The following is a 19,206-nucleotide window of genomic DNA, read 5'->3' on the forward strand; positions in this document are numbered from 1 at the left end:
CATTATTCTTACTGGGGCACTAATGGGGGCATTATTAATGCTGAGGGCACTAATAGGGGCATTTTTTTTCTTAGGGGCACTAATGGGGGCATTATTCTTCCTGGGGGCAAAAATGGAGGCATTATTCTTACTGGGGGCACTATTAGGGGCATTATTCTTACAGGAGAGCACTAATGGTGGCATTATTCTTACTAGGGGGCACTAATAGGGGCATTTTTGTTACTGGGGGGGCACTAATGGGGCACTCACTGCGCCTGCGCCGAATACTAAATGGTACGGAGCAGGCGCAAGATTTCCCCGACAGACAGGGCCGGCAAGAGGAGACCAGCGCTGCCTGACCCTGTCAATCAAGTGTAGCAGGGCGTGGCCAGGTGGGAGAACGGAGCCTCTAGGAGCAGGAGTAACGCCCCCCCCTGCTCCTAGAGGCTCATTTGCATATTATAAAAGTGTTGTTTTTTTTTCTCAATAACGGCGGCACGCAGTGAGATGGCACTATTATAGTTATGTTCAGCTGACATTAGCACATCACTAATATCAGCCAGGTTAATAACCATTTCCTGCTGACAGAAACCCTTTAAGGCACACCTACCTCTCCATGTGTTGAATAATAATTAAATCAGAGACGGAGGTGTGTCAAGTGACATCACAAAATACAAAACTACATGCAAAAACAACATCATACAACGGGGAATTCAAATCAATATTCAAAGAGGAGGTCATGTCTATTATTCATACCTTTTAGGATTCTAGTATATAGTAAAAAGACCCAAAGAGATTCTCGGTTACAGAGCAATCTGTTCAGATCCCCCTCCTCTTACTGGCCTCTTAACCCTTTCAATGCCCATAACTCCCGAATCTGTTATATGCCCTCCATGTATGTCTCCAAAGTGTCGAGACAACATAGAGACATTCACAACTTTCAGATTTGAAATATCCGAGAGGTGTTTCCTCGTTCTCGTTTTCAAGCTGTTAGAAGTACAGCCCACATATTGAACGTCACAGCTGTTACACGTGGCCATGTTGCAGTTTATATACGATTTAATGTTAAACTATTCCCCTGTAACACTAGATTTCAACATTTTACTTAATTTTATAAAGCGACAGGTTTTACAGATATTATGTCCACATTTATAGCAGCCAGTCACGTCCAACCATGTGTCCCACTCAGGCCTGATCTCTGTAGGAACGGGCTAGGAGACAAACCGGTAGATATAGTAGGCGCTCGTTTACCCACTACCTGGATGCCCGGTTCTAATATCCGTCGTAAATTATCATCCTGGTTTAAAATAGGTGAATACCTCCTAATGATATTACTAAAGGTGGTCACTTCTCTCAGTTGTTTATGTACTTCCACTTCACTTTTCTATTTTATGAGTAATTCATTTTTTTCTATCTAGAAGTTTCACCTTCTTTTCGGCCTGTTTCAGTAAATCTTCACTCTAACCCCTTGCTTTGAGTCTTCTATGTAATGCTGCATTCTCTGACTCAAACATAGAGCCCTCTGAACAATTACGACGGACTCTTATGGTCTCACCATAAGGGATCCCATTAATTACATGTTTAGCTGGACATGAGGATGCCAACAGCAAACTATTTCTACTTGTATCCTTCCTGTAGTTGCTGCTGACTGCCTCCTTACCTCTATTCGAGAGCTTGACATAAAGAAAAGAAATATCCTTGGCTGCTATTGTGTGGGTAAACTGAAGATTCATTTCATTTTTATTCATGTACCTCACCCAATTTGAAAAATTCTCTTCTGTGGAATTCCAAACCAAGATGATGTCATCTATAAATCATCCATACCACATGATCAAGGGCAAAAAAATATTGTCCTCGGTCATAAGGTACTGTTCCTCCCAATGGGACATATATATATTTGCAAACGAGGGGGAGAACTTGGCACCCATTGATGCTCCTCTCGTCTGCAAATAAAAAGTCCCATTGAAGGAGAAATAATTATGACTTAGCAGGAACTCCACAGACATATAGAGAAATTCTTTCAAAGCAGCACTACACTCACCTAAAGAATTATTAGGAACAACCCCTTTTGCCTTCAGAACTGCCTTAATTCTACGTGGCATTGATTCAACTGTGTTTATACGTATTCTAGTTTTCATATATTTACACGTTTGGTGGGATTTTTTATGTGCGGAAAAAGGATTGTCCAGGCTCGGACTCTCTTGTTCCACGCCTCCAATCACCTGCAGTTTCCCTCCCCCCCCCCCCCCTTCTTTTCGCATCTGATTGAAGGATGGGTTTTACAAGTTTGTCTGAGTTCCGGTAACTTACAGATCATGATTAAGAACCTTTTTGGTTTGAAACATGTCGGTCTGATGGAGGTGACGACCACTGCTTTGTATACTGATTTTATCTATGATAGACTAAAGATGTTGCAGCGTTGTAACCTACTACGTGCCGGACGTTTCTTCTGTTTCAAGTATATATATGGGTGGCACACTGTTATGGAGTATATATGGGTGGCACACTGGTATGGAGTATATATGGGTGGCACACTGTTATGGAGTATATATGGGTGGCACACTGGTATGAGGTATATATGGGTGGCACACTGGTATGGGGTATATGTGGGTGGCACACTGGTATGGGGTATATGTGGGTTGCACACTGTTATGGGGGTATATGTGACTTCTTTTCGGGAACATTGGGACTAGTAAAGAGGAGTCATGTAAAACATGTGCCCCTAGTACACAGCGAATCTCTCCTCCTCGTGTGCTGTTGTACTCTGTGGGGGGCATGTATATTATTAGCTACAGTGGTGATTTAAGGGGCGCCTCGTCCCCCTCACCCCTATCTGATGTTCCTCCCCTATAGAGTGATGGCTGTGCAGATGACTGAGCAGCTCCCTGGACACGCGGCACAGGAACAGATTGAGGGGCAAAAGACTAATGATGCTGTGAGCACAATATTGCGGTGTGACTGCGCTATACAAATACCTGTCAGATATGCACCGCCATTAAACTGACGTACACTGCTGACAGTGGCACCCGCACTCCGTCCTGCCTGCTGTAGATTTCTGTCCGACGACGCAGGCAGCACTGGATGGCGTTATGACGTCATGTCATACAGCACACTGTGCAGACAACGTGCTGCCTGCCTGCCCCTGCCATGGGTAAACTTAAATGGACCCTGACCCTGTACCACATTAAAGGAGGACTCCTGGCTGTCCGTCATGGCCTTGCGCCGGACGGAGGACCAGGACTCTTAAAACCGGACTGTCCGGGCTAACAGCACGGTCCGCATGACACAGCTTCACCGGCCAGATTTGGCCCACGGGCCGTAGGTTGGGCATCACTGACTTACATCATTACATTCACACATAAAGTTCCATTCAATTCGTTATGTGCGTTATTATTTTGTCAGTGAGTATTTATCTGTGACAGAAGCCTATGTATGATTTTTGTGGGATGACTCCATATTGAATAGCACAGCAGTTTTTTTTATTATTGAATAGATTTTAAAAAGGGTATGTCGACACATGTTGCCCCGACATACTGTATGCCCCACTCCACCCACGAAACAACACTCTGGTCAATGAGACACAGGGAGTATGTTCAGCATATACTGCAAATATAGAGTAAACTCAACCTTATTAATATGCATTGTTTGAAAATCATAAAACAGGCATGCTCAACCTGCGGTCCTCCAGCTGTTGCAAAACTACAACTCCCAGCATGCCCAAACAGCCTACAGCAGGGCATTGTGGGAGTTGTAGTTTTACAACAGCTGGAGGGCCGCAGGTTGAGCATGCCTGGCATAAAATAATTAACTAGTGAGAGGATCTCACTGATTTTGTTTCACAAATCCACTTTGTAGGGATCCATTTGTTTACCCAAAGGGTAGAAATAAATAGAATGAAATTTGATGAGTTTCCTTATCTTAAATGTGTTGTCTCACTTCAGCAAATGACATTTATCATGTAGAGAAAGTTAATGCAAGGCACTTACTAATGCTGGGACCACTGGAATCTCCACCAATCATGAGTACAGGGGTCCTATGTCTACCCGTGTGAATGGAGCATTGTTAAAGCATGTGCACTGCCACTCTATTAATCTCTGTAGGATTGCCAGAGACTTCCAGCTCTGTACTTGGCTACTCTTTGACAGTCCCATAGGAAAGTATGGAGCGGCATGCTCGACCATGGCTTCATTCATACAGTGAAACACAGGAACCCCCATTCCTATGATAAGTAGGGGGTCCCAGAGATCATAGCCCCACCAATCCGACACTTATTTCCTATCCAGTGAATAGGGGATACGTTTAAAACTTAGTACAAACCCTTATGTTATAATAATTATGTTACACACTTCATACCACATCAGATGTTCCACCCTCTACCCTTTAGATTACTTCATTCATATCTATTGTTCTTGCATGTTTTTTAAGTTTATTTATAAGTTATCTATTTGATCCTCACTGTACTCCATATATACAGCACCATGGAAATTAATAATAGAAAAGGAGTTCCTTAATCCTAAATTATTCCCATAATTTCCCCAAATGAAAGGCAACTATGATTTAGAAAAATACTAATATTTTATAAATAGATATATAAATATTGTGAATTCAATCCAAACTAAATAAGAGACCATACAAGGAATAGATAGACAATACGTATATACATAGTATAAACCCAATAATTTAAGTGAGTCACTTTTTAAATGCTCCAAGTCTTGTCTTCATGTTCAGACATGAGATGGTTCTGTCCTCCACATCTCCACCAGGTGTGAGTACTCTTCACAGGAGACCTAATAAATACATCATAACAGTCGAGTTAATATTAACTGCAAATATTTTACTACATACTGGACCATAATGTACATTTCATCTAAACAGTTGTATTTATGTTTAATTTGATGGTAGAATATGCCTCCTAAGATGGTCTTAGACTATAGCTCCAGGCATGGTCCCTTTAGTGACCACTTATACGCCTTTTTACTGACGTAAACTAAGTGGGTTTAAGCTAAACAGCTGGCGTTAATCAATTATCATATATACCCAAAATGGTGCATTAAAAATTGTAACTTGTCCTGCAAAAAAAAAAAAAAAGCCCTCATACAGGTACATTGATGAAAAAACTAAAAAGTTATAGCTCTTGGGATGTAATAAAAAAAATGGCGTGGTCACTAAGGGGTTAAACCATTCACTTAGAAAGTCTAAAACAATTACATATACCCATATTCAGCTATGTTACCAAAGGTCTAGAATGCTTATAGACAAATATCAAGGTATATACTATTTTTAAAGGGATGCTTACCATTTGTTGGTGGCTTGTGACATAGTAGTCATTAGTTGGCTGAGACAGTGTTGTACCAGGTTCTTGATAATGGTTCTGTAGTGGGCTTACTGGTTGGTATTGAGGCATTTCATATGGCATCTGGCAACTTGTTTGCATATTCAGCCACCTAGAGTCAATAGCTGGGGTTCTTGTTAAAGGTATATGTTCTGTTGTAGGTGGCCCAATTGGCGTATTCTGTTTTACAGACTCTGAACACAATGAATGACTCATATCCATGCAGCAGCTAACATCTTGGGCACATCTTGTCTGTATGGCAGCTTGTCTTCTTTGCTCCAGTACTTCTTCACTGAGCCCCAGCTGTTCAGAAAGCAGTGATATATAGCTTATGGTCAACTGAAGTGTTTCTATTTTAGTTAGAGTCTTGTCAATTGGAGCTACTGAAGGAGGGAGATATCTTCTAAGGTTCTGTAGAGCTTTGGAGATGTTCCTCATCCTCATCTTCTCCCTTTCACTTGCACTTTGTCGTTGACTGTATGGTAGTTTTCCTTTCATTTTCTTGGTTTTCTTTTCTGAAGGAATGTTAGGTTGAAGTTCCACATCCATTTGCTGAGAACAAGGCATAGAAATGTTACCATATGCTTCCTTTGATGTTGCATAACCAATATATGGAGGAGATAGGCCAAAGGAGTCTATGGAAGATGCAGGAGAAAGACTGCTGTATCCTTCAGAGCTTGGATAATTGTACTGATGTAAAGTGGCACAGGTCTGGTGCATGTTGTCCTGCTGGTAGAGAGGCATAGAAGAGTTTTCCATGTCTCCCTTTCCTCTTAGAGTTCTTGTGGAATTGTGAGCAGAAGTGAACTGTCAGGCCTTTATCCAGCTTGTAGAGGTGTGAATTGTCACCTTCACCACCATCATCAACACATCAAAGCCTCATGGGGCCCAGGCAGACTAGGCAGGGGGTCCCTGGGAAGAAGACTCAGCAGAGGACCAAAGTGAGCGATTTCACTCCTACAGGAATGAAATGTAATTCAACCTGTCTGAATATTTTGAAATATGTCTATATAGTTGAAAGAATTTCTCTGAGAAAGGTTAGAAAAGTCTCTCCCATGTGAAATCCCGCAACATGGTGCGAACTGCACTTTTGTTTTTGGAGGTAGCTATCCCCATTATAAATCTGCTAGAAATAGCTCCTGTAGTGTCGTTTTTGCTGATGAATACACATTATTTCACAACCAGAAATATAGTAACGTTTATATTGCTATGTACCTTTTATAAGTACTATATTTTTTGCTTTAGAGGATGCACCTAATAATAAGACACACCTAGGTTTTAGAGGAGGAAAATAAGAAAACATATTATTCATCAGACCTTGGTTTAGACCCCCAATCAGATCCCCAATCTTCATCAGACCCCCAATAATCATCAGACTCCCAAATCAGACCTCAGATCAAATCTCCAATCTTTAGCAGACCTCAGTTCAGACCCCCAATCTTCATCATACCTCAGATCAGACCCCCCAATCAGACCACCAAACTTCATCAGCTCTCAGATCAGATTCCCCAGACAGAATCGCATTCTTTATCAGCCCTCAGATCAAACCCCCCAATGAGACCACCAATTTTTATCAGACCTCAGATCACATCCCCCAATCAGACCCCCAATCTTTATCAGACCTCAGATCACACCCCCAGTCAGACCCCCAATCTTCCTCAGACCAGGCAGTAAAATAAAACAACTTACCTCTCCTGCTGTGGATTGTATTCACAATCAGGACACAGCACAGCGGGGGCCCAAAAGATGACCAGGGAGCGGTAAGTACAGCCAGTGCTACCAGCACTACAGTCACTGCTTCCCACACCTCCTACATACTAATGTGCGCTTCCATAATGGAAGCCCTCATTAGTTTTTTTTTTTTTTATGTACACTGCTATTCCCAGCACCCTTTTAAGAAAAAAGTTCATCTTATAAAGCAAAAATACAGTAAGTTGCTGCAATAGAACTGACTAGTGTTGAGCAAACTTGCAATTTGCAAGTTCAGGGTTCGGGTAATCTAAGAATTCTGTAATGGATTTCATTACCATGGACCATAACGGAATTCTAGGACGACATGCACCATGGAAGCCTATATGAGGCATTCTATATTTCATTCTGTCGTAATAGAAGTCTATGGCCAGCCTCTTATAGGCTTCCGTGGTGCATGCTGTCATAGAATTCGGTTATGGTCCGTTGTAGCGGAATCCATAACGGAATTCTTATATAACCCGAACCTTGCAAATCACAAGTTCGCTCAACACTAGAACTGACCCAAGAAATATCTGCATGTTGTCCTCATTCTCTTTTATAAATGTACCTTTTATGTAGTATAAAAATATGCGCAGCATACCAGATAAATCTTTTCAGATGAAAATAAACGGATATCATTAGGGTGGGTTTCCAAATTGCTGTTTTTAACACGTTAACAAAAGGCAACAAAAGCACATCATGAAAAAAAATATGCATTTATACCGGGATTGTGTTTTTTGCCTGTAAAACGTTAAATCAATGTGTTTCACCTGTAAAATTCAGGATGTTTTTTTTTTATCTGTTTTTGTTACTCTGTTTTTCCTCAACAAAGAACACAATATTTGTACCGGCCCTTAATCAAGAATGATTTACTTTAGGCCTCATTCACACGTCAGTGTTCGGTCAGTGATTTCCATCAGTGATTTGTGAGCCAAAACCAGGTGCAGCTCTAAACACAGAACAGGAGCAGATCTTTCCCTTCTACCTCATGTCTGTGGAGGCTCCACTTCTGGTTTTGGCTCACAAATCACTGATGGAAATCACTGACCAAACACTGAAGTGTGAACGAGGCCTTATAGTTTCACAACTATATTTCTACATAAATGAGCAGATGTCTTTCACTCTTAAGGAAATATATTGACATCATCCTTTCTATTAGATTAAAAGGGTTGTCCGCATAGGCATCATTAGCTGATTGGTTGGGGTCTGACACCTACACCCCCACCAATTAGCTGTTTGGCCAGAAGTTTTGAAGGAATTGCTATCAGCCTTCAGTAAGGGTACAAAGGGGAGTTAACCAGTTGGGGGGGGTGCCTGCACAGACTGAGAATGGCAGCACTGATTGGATAGAGTAAGTCTGTGCAGGGACACCCGCCCAACTGGTTACCTCCCCTCTGTACCCTTACTGAAGGCTGATAGCAGTTCATTTATAACTTCTGGTAGAAATAAAGGAAGGGCACAACATAGAGACATAAGACTAGATGCTCCAGAATTGTTATTACATGGGGAATGCATGAAGCTATTAAAGCAGGCATGTCAGGAGCGGTGACAGATCATCTTTAAACTCATGCTAATAGCAACTCATTCATAACACCTGGTACAAATAATAAAGGAATGGCACATCATAGAGACATAAGACTAGATGCTCCAGAATTGTTATTACATGGGGAATGCATGAAGCTATTAAAACAGACTTGTCAGGAGTGGTGACAGGTCCTCTTTAAATTGCAAAAAACTGATATATATAGGTGATGGATTGGATTGGGGTTGCCCCATATTTAGGATTATGGCAGCCTTATTGGTTAGGAATCTTGCTGTGGTCCTTTAAGGCATACCGGGAGGGTCCTATATGGGCTGTCATTGCCAGGATGACTATATTGTTTTCATCAGGGCTTGTTAGAGGGGTTTATTAGGGTCAAAGTAACTAACCCACAGTACATTTTTAATCAATTTAGCCATATTATATATTGGAGTATTATTGGTTTCAAGTAAAAGTTGTGTTCTACAGTGCATTCGGATAGTCTTCAGACCCTTTCATGTTTTTCACATTTTGTTATGTTGTGACCTTCTCTTGATTATCATTGAGATGTTGCTACATTTTGATTGGAATCCACCTGTGGTAAATGCATATCAGAGCAAAAACCAAGCTATGAAGAGGAAAGAACTGTCTGTAAAGCTCAGAGACAGTATTGTGTGTAGGCAACAGAAAGTTGCGAAAAGCACAGTGGCCTCCATAATTCTTTAAAGGAAGAAGTTTGGAATAACCAGGACTCTTCCTTGAGCTCGACACCTCGCCAAACTAAGTAATTGGGGTAAGAAGGCCCTTGGTAAGAGAGCTGACCAAGAACCCAAAGGTCACTTTGGCTGAGCTCCACAGATCCTGTGTGCTGATGGGAGAAACCTCCAGAAAGTCAACAATCACTGCTGCTGCACCAAACTGGGCTTTATAAGTGGTCAGATATAAGCCCCTCCTCAGTAAAATACACATAAAAAGCACATCTGAGTTTTCAAAAAAGCCCTTTTGTGAGAAACAAGATTCTCTGGTTGAAACCAATATTGAACCCTTTGGCCTTAATTCTAAGCATATGTGGACGAAACTACTGAAACCATGAGTACTGCTCATCACCTTCCCAATACCACCCCTACAGTAAGCGTGGTGGTGGCAGCATCATGTTGTGGGGGTATTTTTCAGCAGGACAGGGAGACTGGTCAGAGTTGATGGAAAGCAAAATGGAGCAAACTGCAGATATCTTCTTAATGAAAACCTGATCCAGAATGCTCTGAACCTCAGATTGGGCAGAAGGTTCCCATTCCAACAAGACAATAACCCTAATCACACAGCCAAGACAACACAGGAGTGACTTAGGAACAACTCTGTGAATGTCCTTCAGAGAGCCAGCCAGAGCCCTGACTTGTACCCAATCGAATATTCCTGGAGAGAACTGAAAATGGCATCATACCGAAGAAGACTAGAGGCTGTAATTGCTGCCAAGGGAACGTCAATTTGCATACATAAAGCAGTCAGTAGCTGTGTTTTATCGTCAGCTGCTCAGTCATCAATAAGCACAGTGACCCACATCCCTATTTCAAATCCATACAAAAATACCAGGATGGGGAAAGTCAATAGCTTTATCTTCCTATTAATGTAAATACAAAATACACTTAAACATAATGTTCACCAAAAGTGCATCAGTCACTTAGTCATCCACGGAGTGTTCGGAGTGTTGTTCTCTGTTTTCAGCAGCATCACGGGAGAGTCAGTAGACATGATAGTTATTAAATTGTGGCAAACCCTTAATGTTCTTCAGTGGTATGCTATACACAGTAAACAGTTGTCGGCTGTATATATATATATATCTATAGGTCAATGATCAGGGGAACAAAAGGTCGTATGAATTTCCAACCCTGATCACCGCCCCGTGTACACATATCTACCTAGGTTGCTCTTGGTCTGATGAAGGGGTCAGTCTGGCCCTGAAACGCATCACCTCTTAAGAGATTAACACAATAAACATATTTTTCATCACACTGTGATCTGGCACTTACTTGGTTGTGCCAGTGCCGATCCCAATTCCTCTACAGCCTGCTGGAGTTCATCGTATCCGTCATAGCTGGATACTACCTTTCCCCACCGGAGCCCATTGGGTGGACCTGGAGCGGATCCGGACAAAAATCTCTGCACTAATGCTGGAAACAGGCTGGATCCCCGCAGGGTCTCATTATACTCAATTGGGCCTGGCGGTGCTCCGGCAGTTTCCAGCTATGCTGGATGCGATGAACTCCGGCAGGCTGTGCCTCTGTCAGAACATTTTAGAGCTAATGTGAAAATAGCCTAAGACTAGGACAGGCTAGGACGGAACGGAGCAACGGATGCAGACAGCACACGGAGTGCTGTCTGCATCTTTTGCGGCCCCATTGAAGTGAATGGGTCCGCATCCGAGCCGCCAAAACTGAGGCCTTATTCTTCATTTGGATTTTTATTGGCCTACTGTTCCTTTTATCTATCTGCAGATGTATTTCAGGTCTATTGCTGAAAACAAATTGATTGCACAATAGTTATAGTGTAAACTTGGCCATACCCTTTAGATAGCTGTTGGCCAACCTTTATTCCTCCCCGTCACTCCGCTTGGCTGACCATGGAAGTATTCTGAATGGGTAAGTCACGGCCAGACACCACTGGTGGCAGCTTATCTTTCCTGGAAACCCAAAAAATGGGCATGTTGAAATTCCCTTCTTCTGCATGACATTTGCTAGGGAGTGAAATTTGGGTCACTGCCATGCACATTCAATGATCAGCCGCTCACAACCCAAAATAACAGGTTCAGTCAACATTAACTTTATGTGTGTGGATACCTTAAAATGGGTTGTCCGTGTTCAGAGTTGAACCCGGACATAAGCCCCACTTCACTCATTTACCATGTGTGAGTGGACCATCGCAGCATTTCTAGCTCCAATGCTCCCCCTTGCGCTGCACAGTGCAGGACAAGGGCAGTTTAGTTACTGCCGGTGACGTACCCAGCTTTTTCTCAGTATGCTATGAGGAGGCTTCTGTCTAGGGGTGATCCCGGTGACATCACAGGCACACATGGGCGGTCTATAGCACTGCCCTAGGCTGTAAAGCCAAGGGCAGCACTAAAGACCGCCCAGGTTAAACCCGGTACTTCACCGATAGTGAAGAAAAAGCTTGGCAAGGGGGATCAATGCTCCGATGCTCCACTCAGACATGGTAAATGAGTGAAGGGGAGCTTATGTCCAGGTTCACCTCTGAACCCGGGCAACCCTTTTAAGGGTACGGCCACAAAGCCAGGTCTCTTGACGTATTTTTTTAAGTGGAAATCAGGAGTTAATCATAAGAGAATAGAAAGTGTAATGGACAGATACTTGTCTTTTTTTAATTCACTCCTGGCTTTGCCTTCCATGATGCATGTGATAAATGATGGTTAGTTCCTGGAAATGTCACTGAGAGCAGTATCAGTCAGTGACTGACAGCCGTATTACTAAGCATGCTCACATTGTCAGGACGGCTATCAATCATTGATTATTGATGAAGCTTCTTGCCATCAATCATTCACGTGCTTGTTCTTTCTGTCATTCTGCAGTCATTCAGGATATAAGGTAGGAACAGCCTAACTATATCTGAAATAAAACCACTTAAGGCACACTTTATTGTTTTGATCTGTTGGGCTAGCCATAGATATGAGATATCTGTCTGTCTCATCCCAGCGTGCATGCGTTATGTATAAGGATGGCTAGAAAGCGGCTACCAGACACCACTGATAGCGGCTTATCTCCCTGAGGACATTTCAACCACTTGATCCTTATCTAGCCCGACTTGTGCTGTCAGGGATGAGTTGGGAGGTCCACATGGTCATCTGGTTCTTCCAAAGTCAGTCTGACATTTATCTAATGCTTATCGGCTACTTTTATTTCTCAGGGCCATAATCTTGGGAACCTTGACCTGATAGGGGTGGTTAATCAGTATATATGTAAGTAAACAATTAAACCTGTATGACACTGTCTCGTTTTTTGGTAGATAATCGGTAATGAACGCTCATTAGCGATCATCTGGCAGTGTAATACGCTTGATCGGGCAATACAGTTCTTTTGACATGTTAAAAAATTATCAGCAGATCGTGGTGTCTAATAATAAATATGCCACTGGCAAACCACTATACGGCATGGCGATGAGCCATGGCAGAACGATCGATCCTGTCCATGCTGCGGAGGAGATCGCTGCATGTCTTCTCCGCTGGTGGTCTCCTCTGCTAGTGAGCAGGCCATTGCTGGGAGGAAATGTTTCACTCCCGACAATCGTCTGCCAAATCGGGCTGTGTAATGAAACCTTTAGAGCTGTTGTTTCCAAGATCAGCATTTGAAGACTATGGGTACTTTTACAGTTGTGGCAGAGGATTCCGGCAGGCAGTCCTGTCGCCGGAACTGCCTGCTGGATCTGGCAATGCGGACACAAACAGATGTATTTGTGAGACGGTTGTCATCCGGAAAAACGGATCTGGTATTTATTTTTTTCTCATTTTTAAAGGTCTGCGCATGCCGGAAAACAAAAACGCTAGTGTGAAAGTACCCTAAATAATAACAGGCTACCTACATTTCCTGAAGATCCCGTTCATCAGTTTTTCTTTTTTATAGGAAATGTATAAAATGAGTCGAGGCAGTTTCTTTCAATTATAAACCAGGTTTTGTTTCAAGTGAATATGAACAGGAACATGGGAGGCTTCACAATATGTTAATACACTTTAGATGTGGCAGAAAGCAAAAAAGTTTTAAAGCAGTCAGATAGCCAGCCTCCTGTAGTACACCAGGTACGATATTAGTCGTAAGGCTACTTTCACACTTGCGGCAGAGTGATCCGGCAAGCAGTTCCGTCGCTACAAACAAACGGACAGTATTTGTAGACGGTTTCGAATGCGGTTTCGAATGCGATTCTTACAAATGCATTGCAAGAACAGATCAGTCTCTACGGATGTCATCCAAAGAAACGGATCCGTTATATATTTTTTTCACATTTTTACCGGTTTGCACATGCGCAGACTGGAAGTACGGTTCCGGCATTGCAGTATTTTTAATGCCGAATCCGGCACTAATACATTTCAATGTAAATTAATGCCGGATTTGGCATTCCGGCAACTGATCCGGAATTTTGGAGGGAGATAATACCGCAGCATGGTATTTCCTCTGTCCAAAACGCCGTTCAGTGATTGAACTGAAGACATCCTGATGCATCCTGAACGGATTTCTCCCTATTCAGAATGCATGGGGATCAAAACTAATCAGTTCTTTTCCGGTATTGAGCCCCTGTGACAGAACTCAGTGCCGGAAAAGAAAAACGTTAGTGCGAAAGTACCCTTAGAAGGACATTTTTGTCATTTTACTATTATCTGTTGCTAATGGGGCTTGATAACAGTGATTCATTTGCAATATAGTAAATCATTACTCTCTAACTGTTTATGTCATTGTCCATCATAGGGTCTTGGGAACGTGCACAGAGGGGCTCCTTACCCTTTACAGCTGTTCTACGAAGGTTCACAGTGAACCAGTACATTCCCACACTCAGTAGACCAAAAGGTGGCCAATTTGCCTCCTTTGGTGACAAATTCTTTAACTAGGGGTGAAATGGGAAGGCTTAAAAATATAATTCTCATCAGCTTAATAGCCATCTTCAGCCATTATTTTTTTGGATGTTTTGTCTTCTCCCATGTGGATTACATTAACCTTTGAATTGCTTTTTCTGGAGAACTGCAGTACATTTCTATACTATATGGTTTACATACACTGATGCTCATCACAGCCGCTTGGAGCTCATAGCACTTCTTCTAAAACTGATAACTCAGTGGCAGCCACCTACACATCCCACTAGACTGCGTTGGACACCCCAAACCTACTGCACCCAACTCCATTGGCAATGATAATACAAGTGATGGCAGGAGAGAAAACAGTCCCATTGATGGTTCTACATACATTAAGATACACAGCATACAATTCGGCATTATATTTCTTTGAAAGATTTCATATGGATACCTCTCTTAAATGGTTGCCCTGAAACAAGGAAAATGGTGAGATACCTAAATATCCCCAGAATCTAAAGCACAAATACACAATGTTCTAGCTAATGGAGAAGGGTCTTGGATGGAGAACCCCATCATTTAGCTCAACATGCCGTAATAGGATGATGACTTTTGGCTTCAGCCAGTGGCGTACATAGAGAAGTAAGGGCCCCATGGCAGGGATCAAACTAGGCCTCCCACACAGGACACCTAAGGGTTTAGGGTTTCCACCTAAACCCTTTTCAATGAGCGTTGGGACATTTTTTTCACTGCCTTATTTGCTAAAGTTATTCCTTTAGAGGGTAGAGTCCTGACCAAGTTTTATTCTCCTCTAGAAGATCCCAACTGGGCCCCCTTTTTTCCTGGGCTCCATAGCAGTCGCATGGTCTGCCACTATGGTAGTTAAGGCTTCAGCTAATAGGGCTCTAAGTGGATAACCCCATTATCAAAAGGGGGTACAGTAAACCCCCTTTAAAGTTTATCTGTTAACACATACAGTCTACCCAATAACAGGATTTCTCCCAGACAGGAACTACTTATCTCTGTCTATCAAAGTGAGCGGAGTCCGGTCAGATTACAGAGAGGCTGGGACATCAAATACAAGATTACAAGAGATCCCAGCAAGATACTTGCATTTCAAACATTACAAGTCACAGAGTGACAGGAATGAAAGGTATTAGCAGCCCATTTCACATTCAACCGCTGTTCATTAGTGTGCCGGAGTTCATTTCCAGATCCTCCCCAGCTCTTGAAACACACAGTACCTATATAATTGTGTATTGGCATCCTAGTGCAAATTCCCAGTAACACCTAGGCTTTTCTGCCCAGGCTGAAGGAGCTCTTCAGCCAGCAGACTAGTTTGCAATACACAATGTGAATTTATGCCCAGTCACAAGGAACTGTAAGCAGGATTTTATGTACGTTATATCCATAGACTGAATGTAACAATTGTGCAATTCCATCCAAATGTAATGGGAATGATGGGAAACGTTATTTTTTGTAAGTAGAAATTCACTGTCCCTGTCCTGGACGTATATATCCTAAACTATAGTCTTGTAGTTGATCACCTTCTCCAACCCATGTAGGACATCAGAGTGCTTTTATTACCATAGACATAACTAGAAATTCCTAAATGGATTTATCTGAAAAAAACTGAGTTATGTTTTTCTACTGAGCAACTGTAAGACCCCCACAAGAGGGACTGACCAGGCAGTTATCTTGAGCAAACAGACTAATATTATTTTTTTTTTTATATGCTCAGAACAGTGGAAAAAATGTAAATAAGTTGTTCACCTTAACAATCCCCCAGCACTCCTGTTCTAATGCCTAATGGTCCCTTGCCAGTCTCTACTTCTTAGTAAATCTGACCTACAGACTATGACCACTCAGCCAATTACTGGCTGAGGCAAGTCACGGCTACACCAGTGATAGGTTGAGCAGTCATTTCCTATGTGTCGAGGGGGACTGGGAAGTAGCAACTAGGGCAGGGACGGACTGGGAACTTAAAGTGGCCCTGGAAAAAATACTAACAGTGGCCCTGTTTTGTAGTTGGGTCCAAATTGATGGAAGGCAGGGCCATAAATACCATATTGTGGCACATTATACCACCCCAACAGAGCCAAACACCACAGTCCATCACAGAATACTGCCCATAGCACAAAATACATCCCCAAAAACTTTCACTGGCCAGTCATGAGGAGGGCTCAGGCAGCCCCCTGGGCATCGGCCCACCAGGAAATTTCCCAGTAAGGTCTATGGCCAATCTGCCCCTGGACTGGGGAGTGGGGAACCAATAGGTGCAGAACAGGAGTGGTAGGTGAACAGTAAGATGATCATTACATTTTTTTTATAATTTCACACCATTCTGAATTAATCAGTGGGGCAGCCCCTTTAAATCCCAATTAAATGGTTGGAAAAGCGATTTATGTTTCAATAGTATTTATTAAGGTTTTTCACAATAATAAGGTAAGGATTACATTGTGCACAAAATAAAGAATAGTGTCCAGTCAGATAGGCAATCCAGACAAATAAAATAAAGAACATAAAGACATAAAATAAATTAAACAAAAATAAAAAGAGTATCAAAGTCAGGGGTAGCAGTCATGCAGTTCTAGATCTCTTGGGTTTAATCTCGGGTGGCGAACAGTAAAGAGTAGGCCCATACTCATATCCATCTCTTAATTGCATATAAAATATACTGTATCCTATCAAAGTTCAGGGTAGAGAGAAAGATTGGCAGAGTGGGGGGAGGACGACCAGGGCTCCCAGACTCCCTCAAATAAGGAAAATGTATCCGAACGGATAGCCGACAACCGTTCAAATTGATAAATCTTGTTGATCCTATCAATCACCGCTTGATAACTCAGTGATAAGGAACGCCATTGAGAAGCAATATGGATCCTAGCAGCAAGCAAGATAAATTGGGCCAATTTGAATTTAGCATTTGTTAATTTAGATGGCTTGGAAAAGCCATTTAAGCAGTAGAACTAACCCAAGTACATTTGAAAACATACATAAAATATATACCTATATACAATTTGCCCCACCCCCAGTTTATTGCTGGCATAATTATGGCTCTTGCTTTAAATGTTCCTCTAGTGTGGAGGCATTTTAGACTTTTTGGCGCACTTTGGGACATCTCATTTTAGACATATTTATGAAGCAAGTAAGCCAAAAAAGAATAATCCCTCACCGAGGGGGTATGACACGTGGGAGTAGCTTCACTGGAAAGGGGTATTAAAAAATTCTGTCAGCCATTATGGTAAATCTGGGGTAATATTACTTGCAGGAGAACAGGTCAAACTGGATGGACAAATGTCTTTTTTCGGCCTTATTTACTATGTTACTATGTCTAGTCAAAGTTTACAATCTTTAACTATTAGGATTAGTACATCTGCTCCAAATCACAATGTGAGAGGGGCTAAAGGCTATCCTTGTAGTCAGGAGCAGGAACCAGATGCTTTCTCCCCAGACAGTATGGCCTGGCACTGCATCTTTCTAGTCAGATTAGTGTTTAGCAAAATGGTGCCAGCCTACTAATATCTGTACCCTAAGGCCCAGCATAAAAATGCCATCACACAATAAGATTACATGTTGACTAGCTATATGGGATTGGATGGCTGAATTTCCTTTCCGTCTGTCTGTCTGGCATCTAATAATCACCCTATCCACCACACCGAATCATTGTGATTTAGATGCTTTGCAATGTAATGCGCTTGTATATTGTGTGCAGTGTCATGTTAATGTGTGTCTAGAAACCTACTGTGCTGTGAGTGCAGGTACTTGGTGTACTGCCAGGGGGGTCACAGTGCCCCTATGTAATCACGTCATTCTGCCTAAGTGTTCCCTTTGGACCTCTACTAAAATTGTTCAGATGAATGACTGATACACGTAACTGCCAAAATTATTGAAGCCTAAAAATGCTTCAATAAAGTGGTATGTGCATTTGTTATGCAAACAATTATATATACCAGCTCACTTAAAAATGGGGGGCAAAAATTTCCTGGAGTGCCTCTATAACTGACCCTCAAATACCATGTGTGCCTCCACTTGATACCACTCAGTATCTATCTATCTGGCTTGGCTTTTTTCAGAAGTCACATAGTGGCGAATGCAGGGGTGGCTGTGCTTGCGTGGCTTGCTGTGCGTTCACTGGTATAGGACTATTGAAAATAGAGAGTACACCACACATGCGCAGGTTCTTGCCCTTCACTTTGGGACTTGGAATAGAAGCGGTGGGACCTGCACCTATCTGACATTTATAGCGTATCTTATCGATATGTCATTGGTGTTCCAGAATAATAGTTTATGTCCATGACTCTGCTATGAGCTTGTTAAGTTAACAAAATTTGATTTGCCACTAAGGCTACTTTCTCACTCGCGTTTGGTGCGGATCCGTCTTGTATCTGCACAGACGGATCCGCACCAATAATGCAAACGCTTGTCTCCGCTAATAACGGATCCGTTTGCATTATTCATCAGAAAAAAAGTCTAAGTCAAAACGTCTTGACTGACATTGAAAGTCAATGGGGGACGGATCCGTTTTCAATTGCACCATATTGTGTCAGTGAAAGACGGATCCGTCCCTATTGACTTACATTGTAAGTCAGGACGGATCCGTTTGGCTCCGCATCATCAGATGGTCACCAAAACGCTGCGTTATAATGACCGTCTAAAAAATGCAACGGAGTCCAAAAGCAGCCAAATTGATGCATTCCGAACGGATCCTTATCCATTCCGAATGCATTGGGGCTGAACTCATCCGTTTTGGGCCGCTTGTGAGAGCCCTGAAACGGATCTCACAAGCTGACCCAGAAACGCCAGTGTGAAAGTTGCCTAAGCTAAATTTCCTCGTGCTTTATGTTGTCGAAACGATTTCCCTGAAATGCCTTAAAAAACTAAAATTCATACTTACCTCATCCGTTTGAGTGCGAAGAGCCCGCCACGATCTTGATTGAAGATCCCGCAGAATCCCATGCGTGGTGGCATATGACATCACCATGCTGGCCGATGTGATGGCGTTATCACGGGCCTCGCGAGATTTCACGCTGGACCTTCAATCAAGATTGCGGCAGCGGGCTCTTTGCGATCAAATGGATGAGG

The 19,206-nt window shown here is 42.4% G+C and overlaps 1 protein-coding gene across 1 annotated transcript; it reads right to left on the reverse strand.

Annotated features, from left to right (window-relative positions):
- Window positions 1–4,703: 4,703 nt before the first annotated feature.
- Window positions 4,704–6,070, reverse strand: LOC122925702 (mesoderm posterior protein 1-like). The gene is made up of 2 exons (XM_044277046.1): window positions 5,276–6,070; window positions 4,704–4,766 (listed from the first exon to the last, which is right to left on the reverse strand). The coding sequence occupies exons 1-2, from the start codon at window positions 6,068–6,070 to the stop codon at window positions 4,704–4,706; spliced, it is 858 nt and encodes a 285-aa protein (XP_044132981.1).
- Window positions 6,071–19,206: the final 13,136 nt, after the last annotated feature.

Source organism: Bufo gargarizans, chromosome 2 (genome assembly GCF_014858855.1).
Source record: "Bufo gargarizans isolate SCDJY-AF-19 chromosome 2, ASM1485885v1, whole genome shotgun sequence".
NCBI classification, from domain to species: domain Eukaryota; kingdom Metazoa; phylum Chordata; class Amphibia; order Anura; family Bufonidae; genus Bufo; species Bufo gargarizans.

What these genes read in the sequence shown, in the direction of transcription:
- LOC122925702 (XM_044277046.1), bottom strand. Translation starts at nt 6,070, where the DNA reads ATGGAAAACTCTTCTATGCCTCTCTACCAGCAGGACAACATGCACCAG. An exon ending in TCACAAGCCACCAACAAATG is followed by an intron (nt 4,767 to 5,275) that starts GTAAGCATCCCT and finishes TGTATTTATTAG; the next exon opens with GTCTCCTGTGAAGAGTACTC.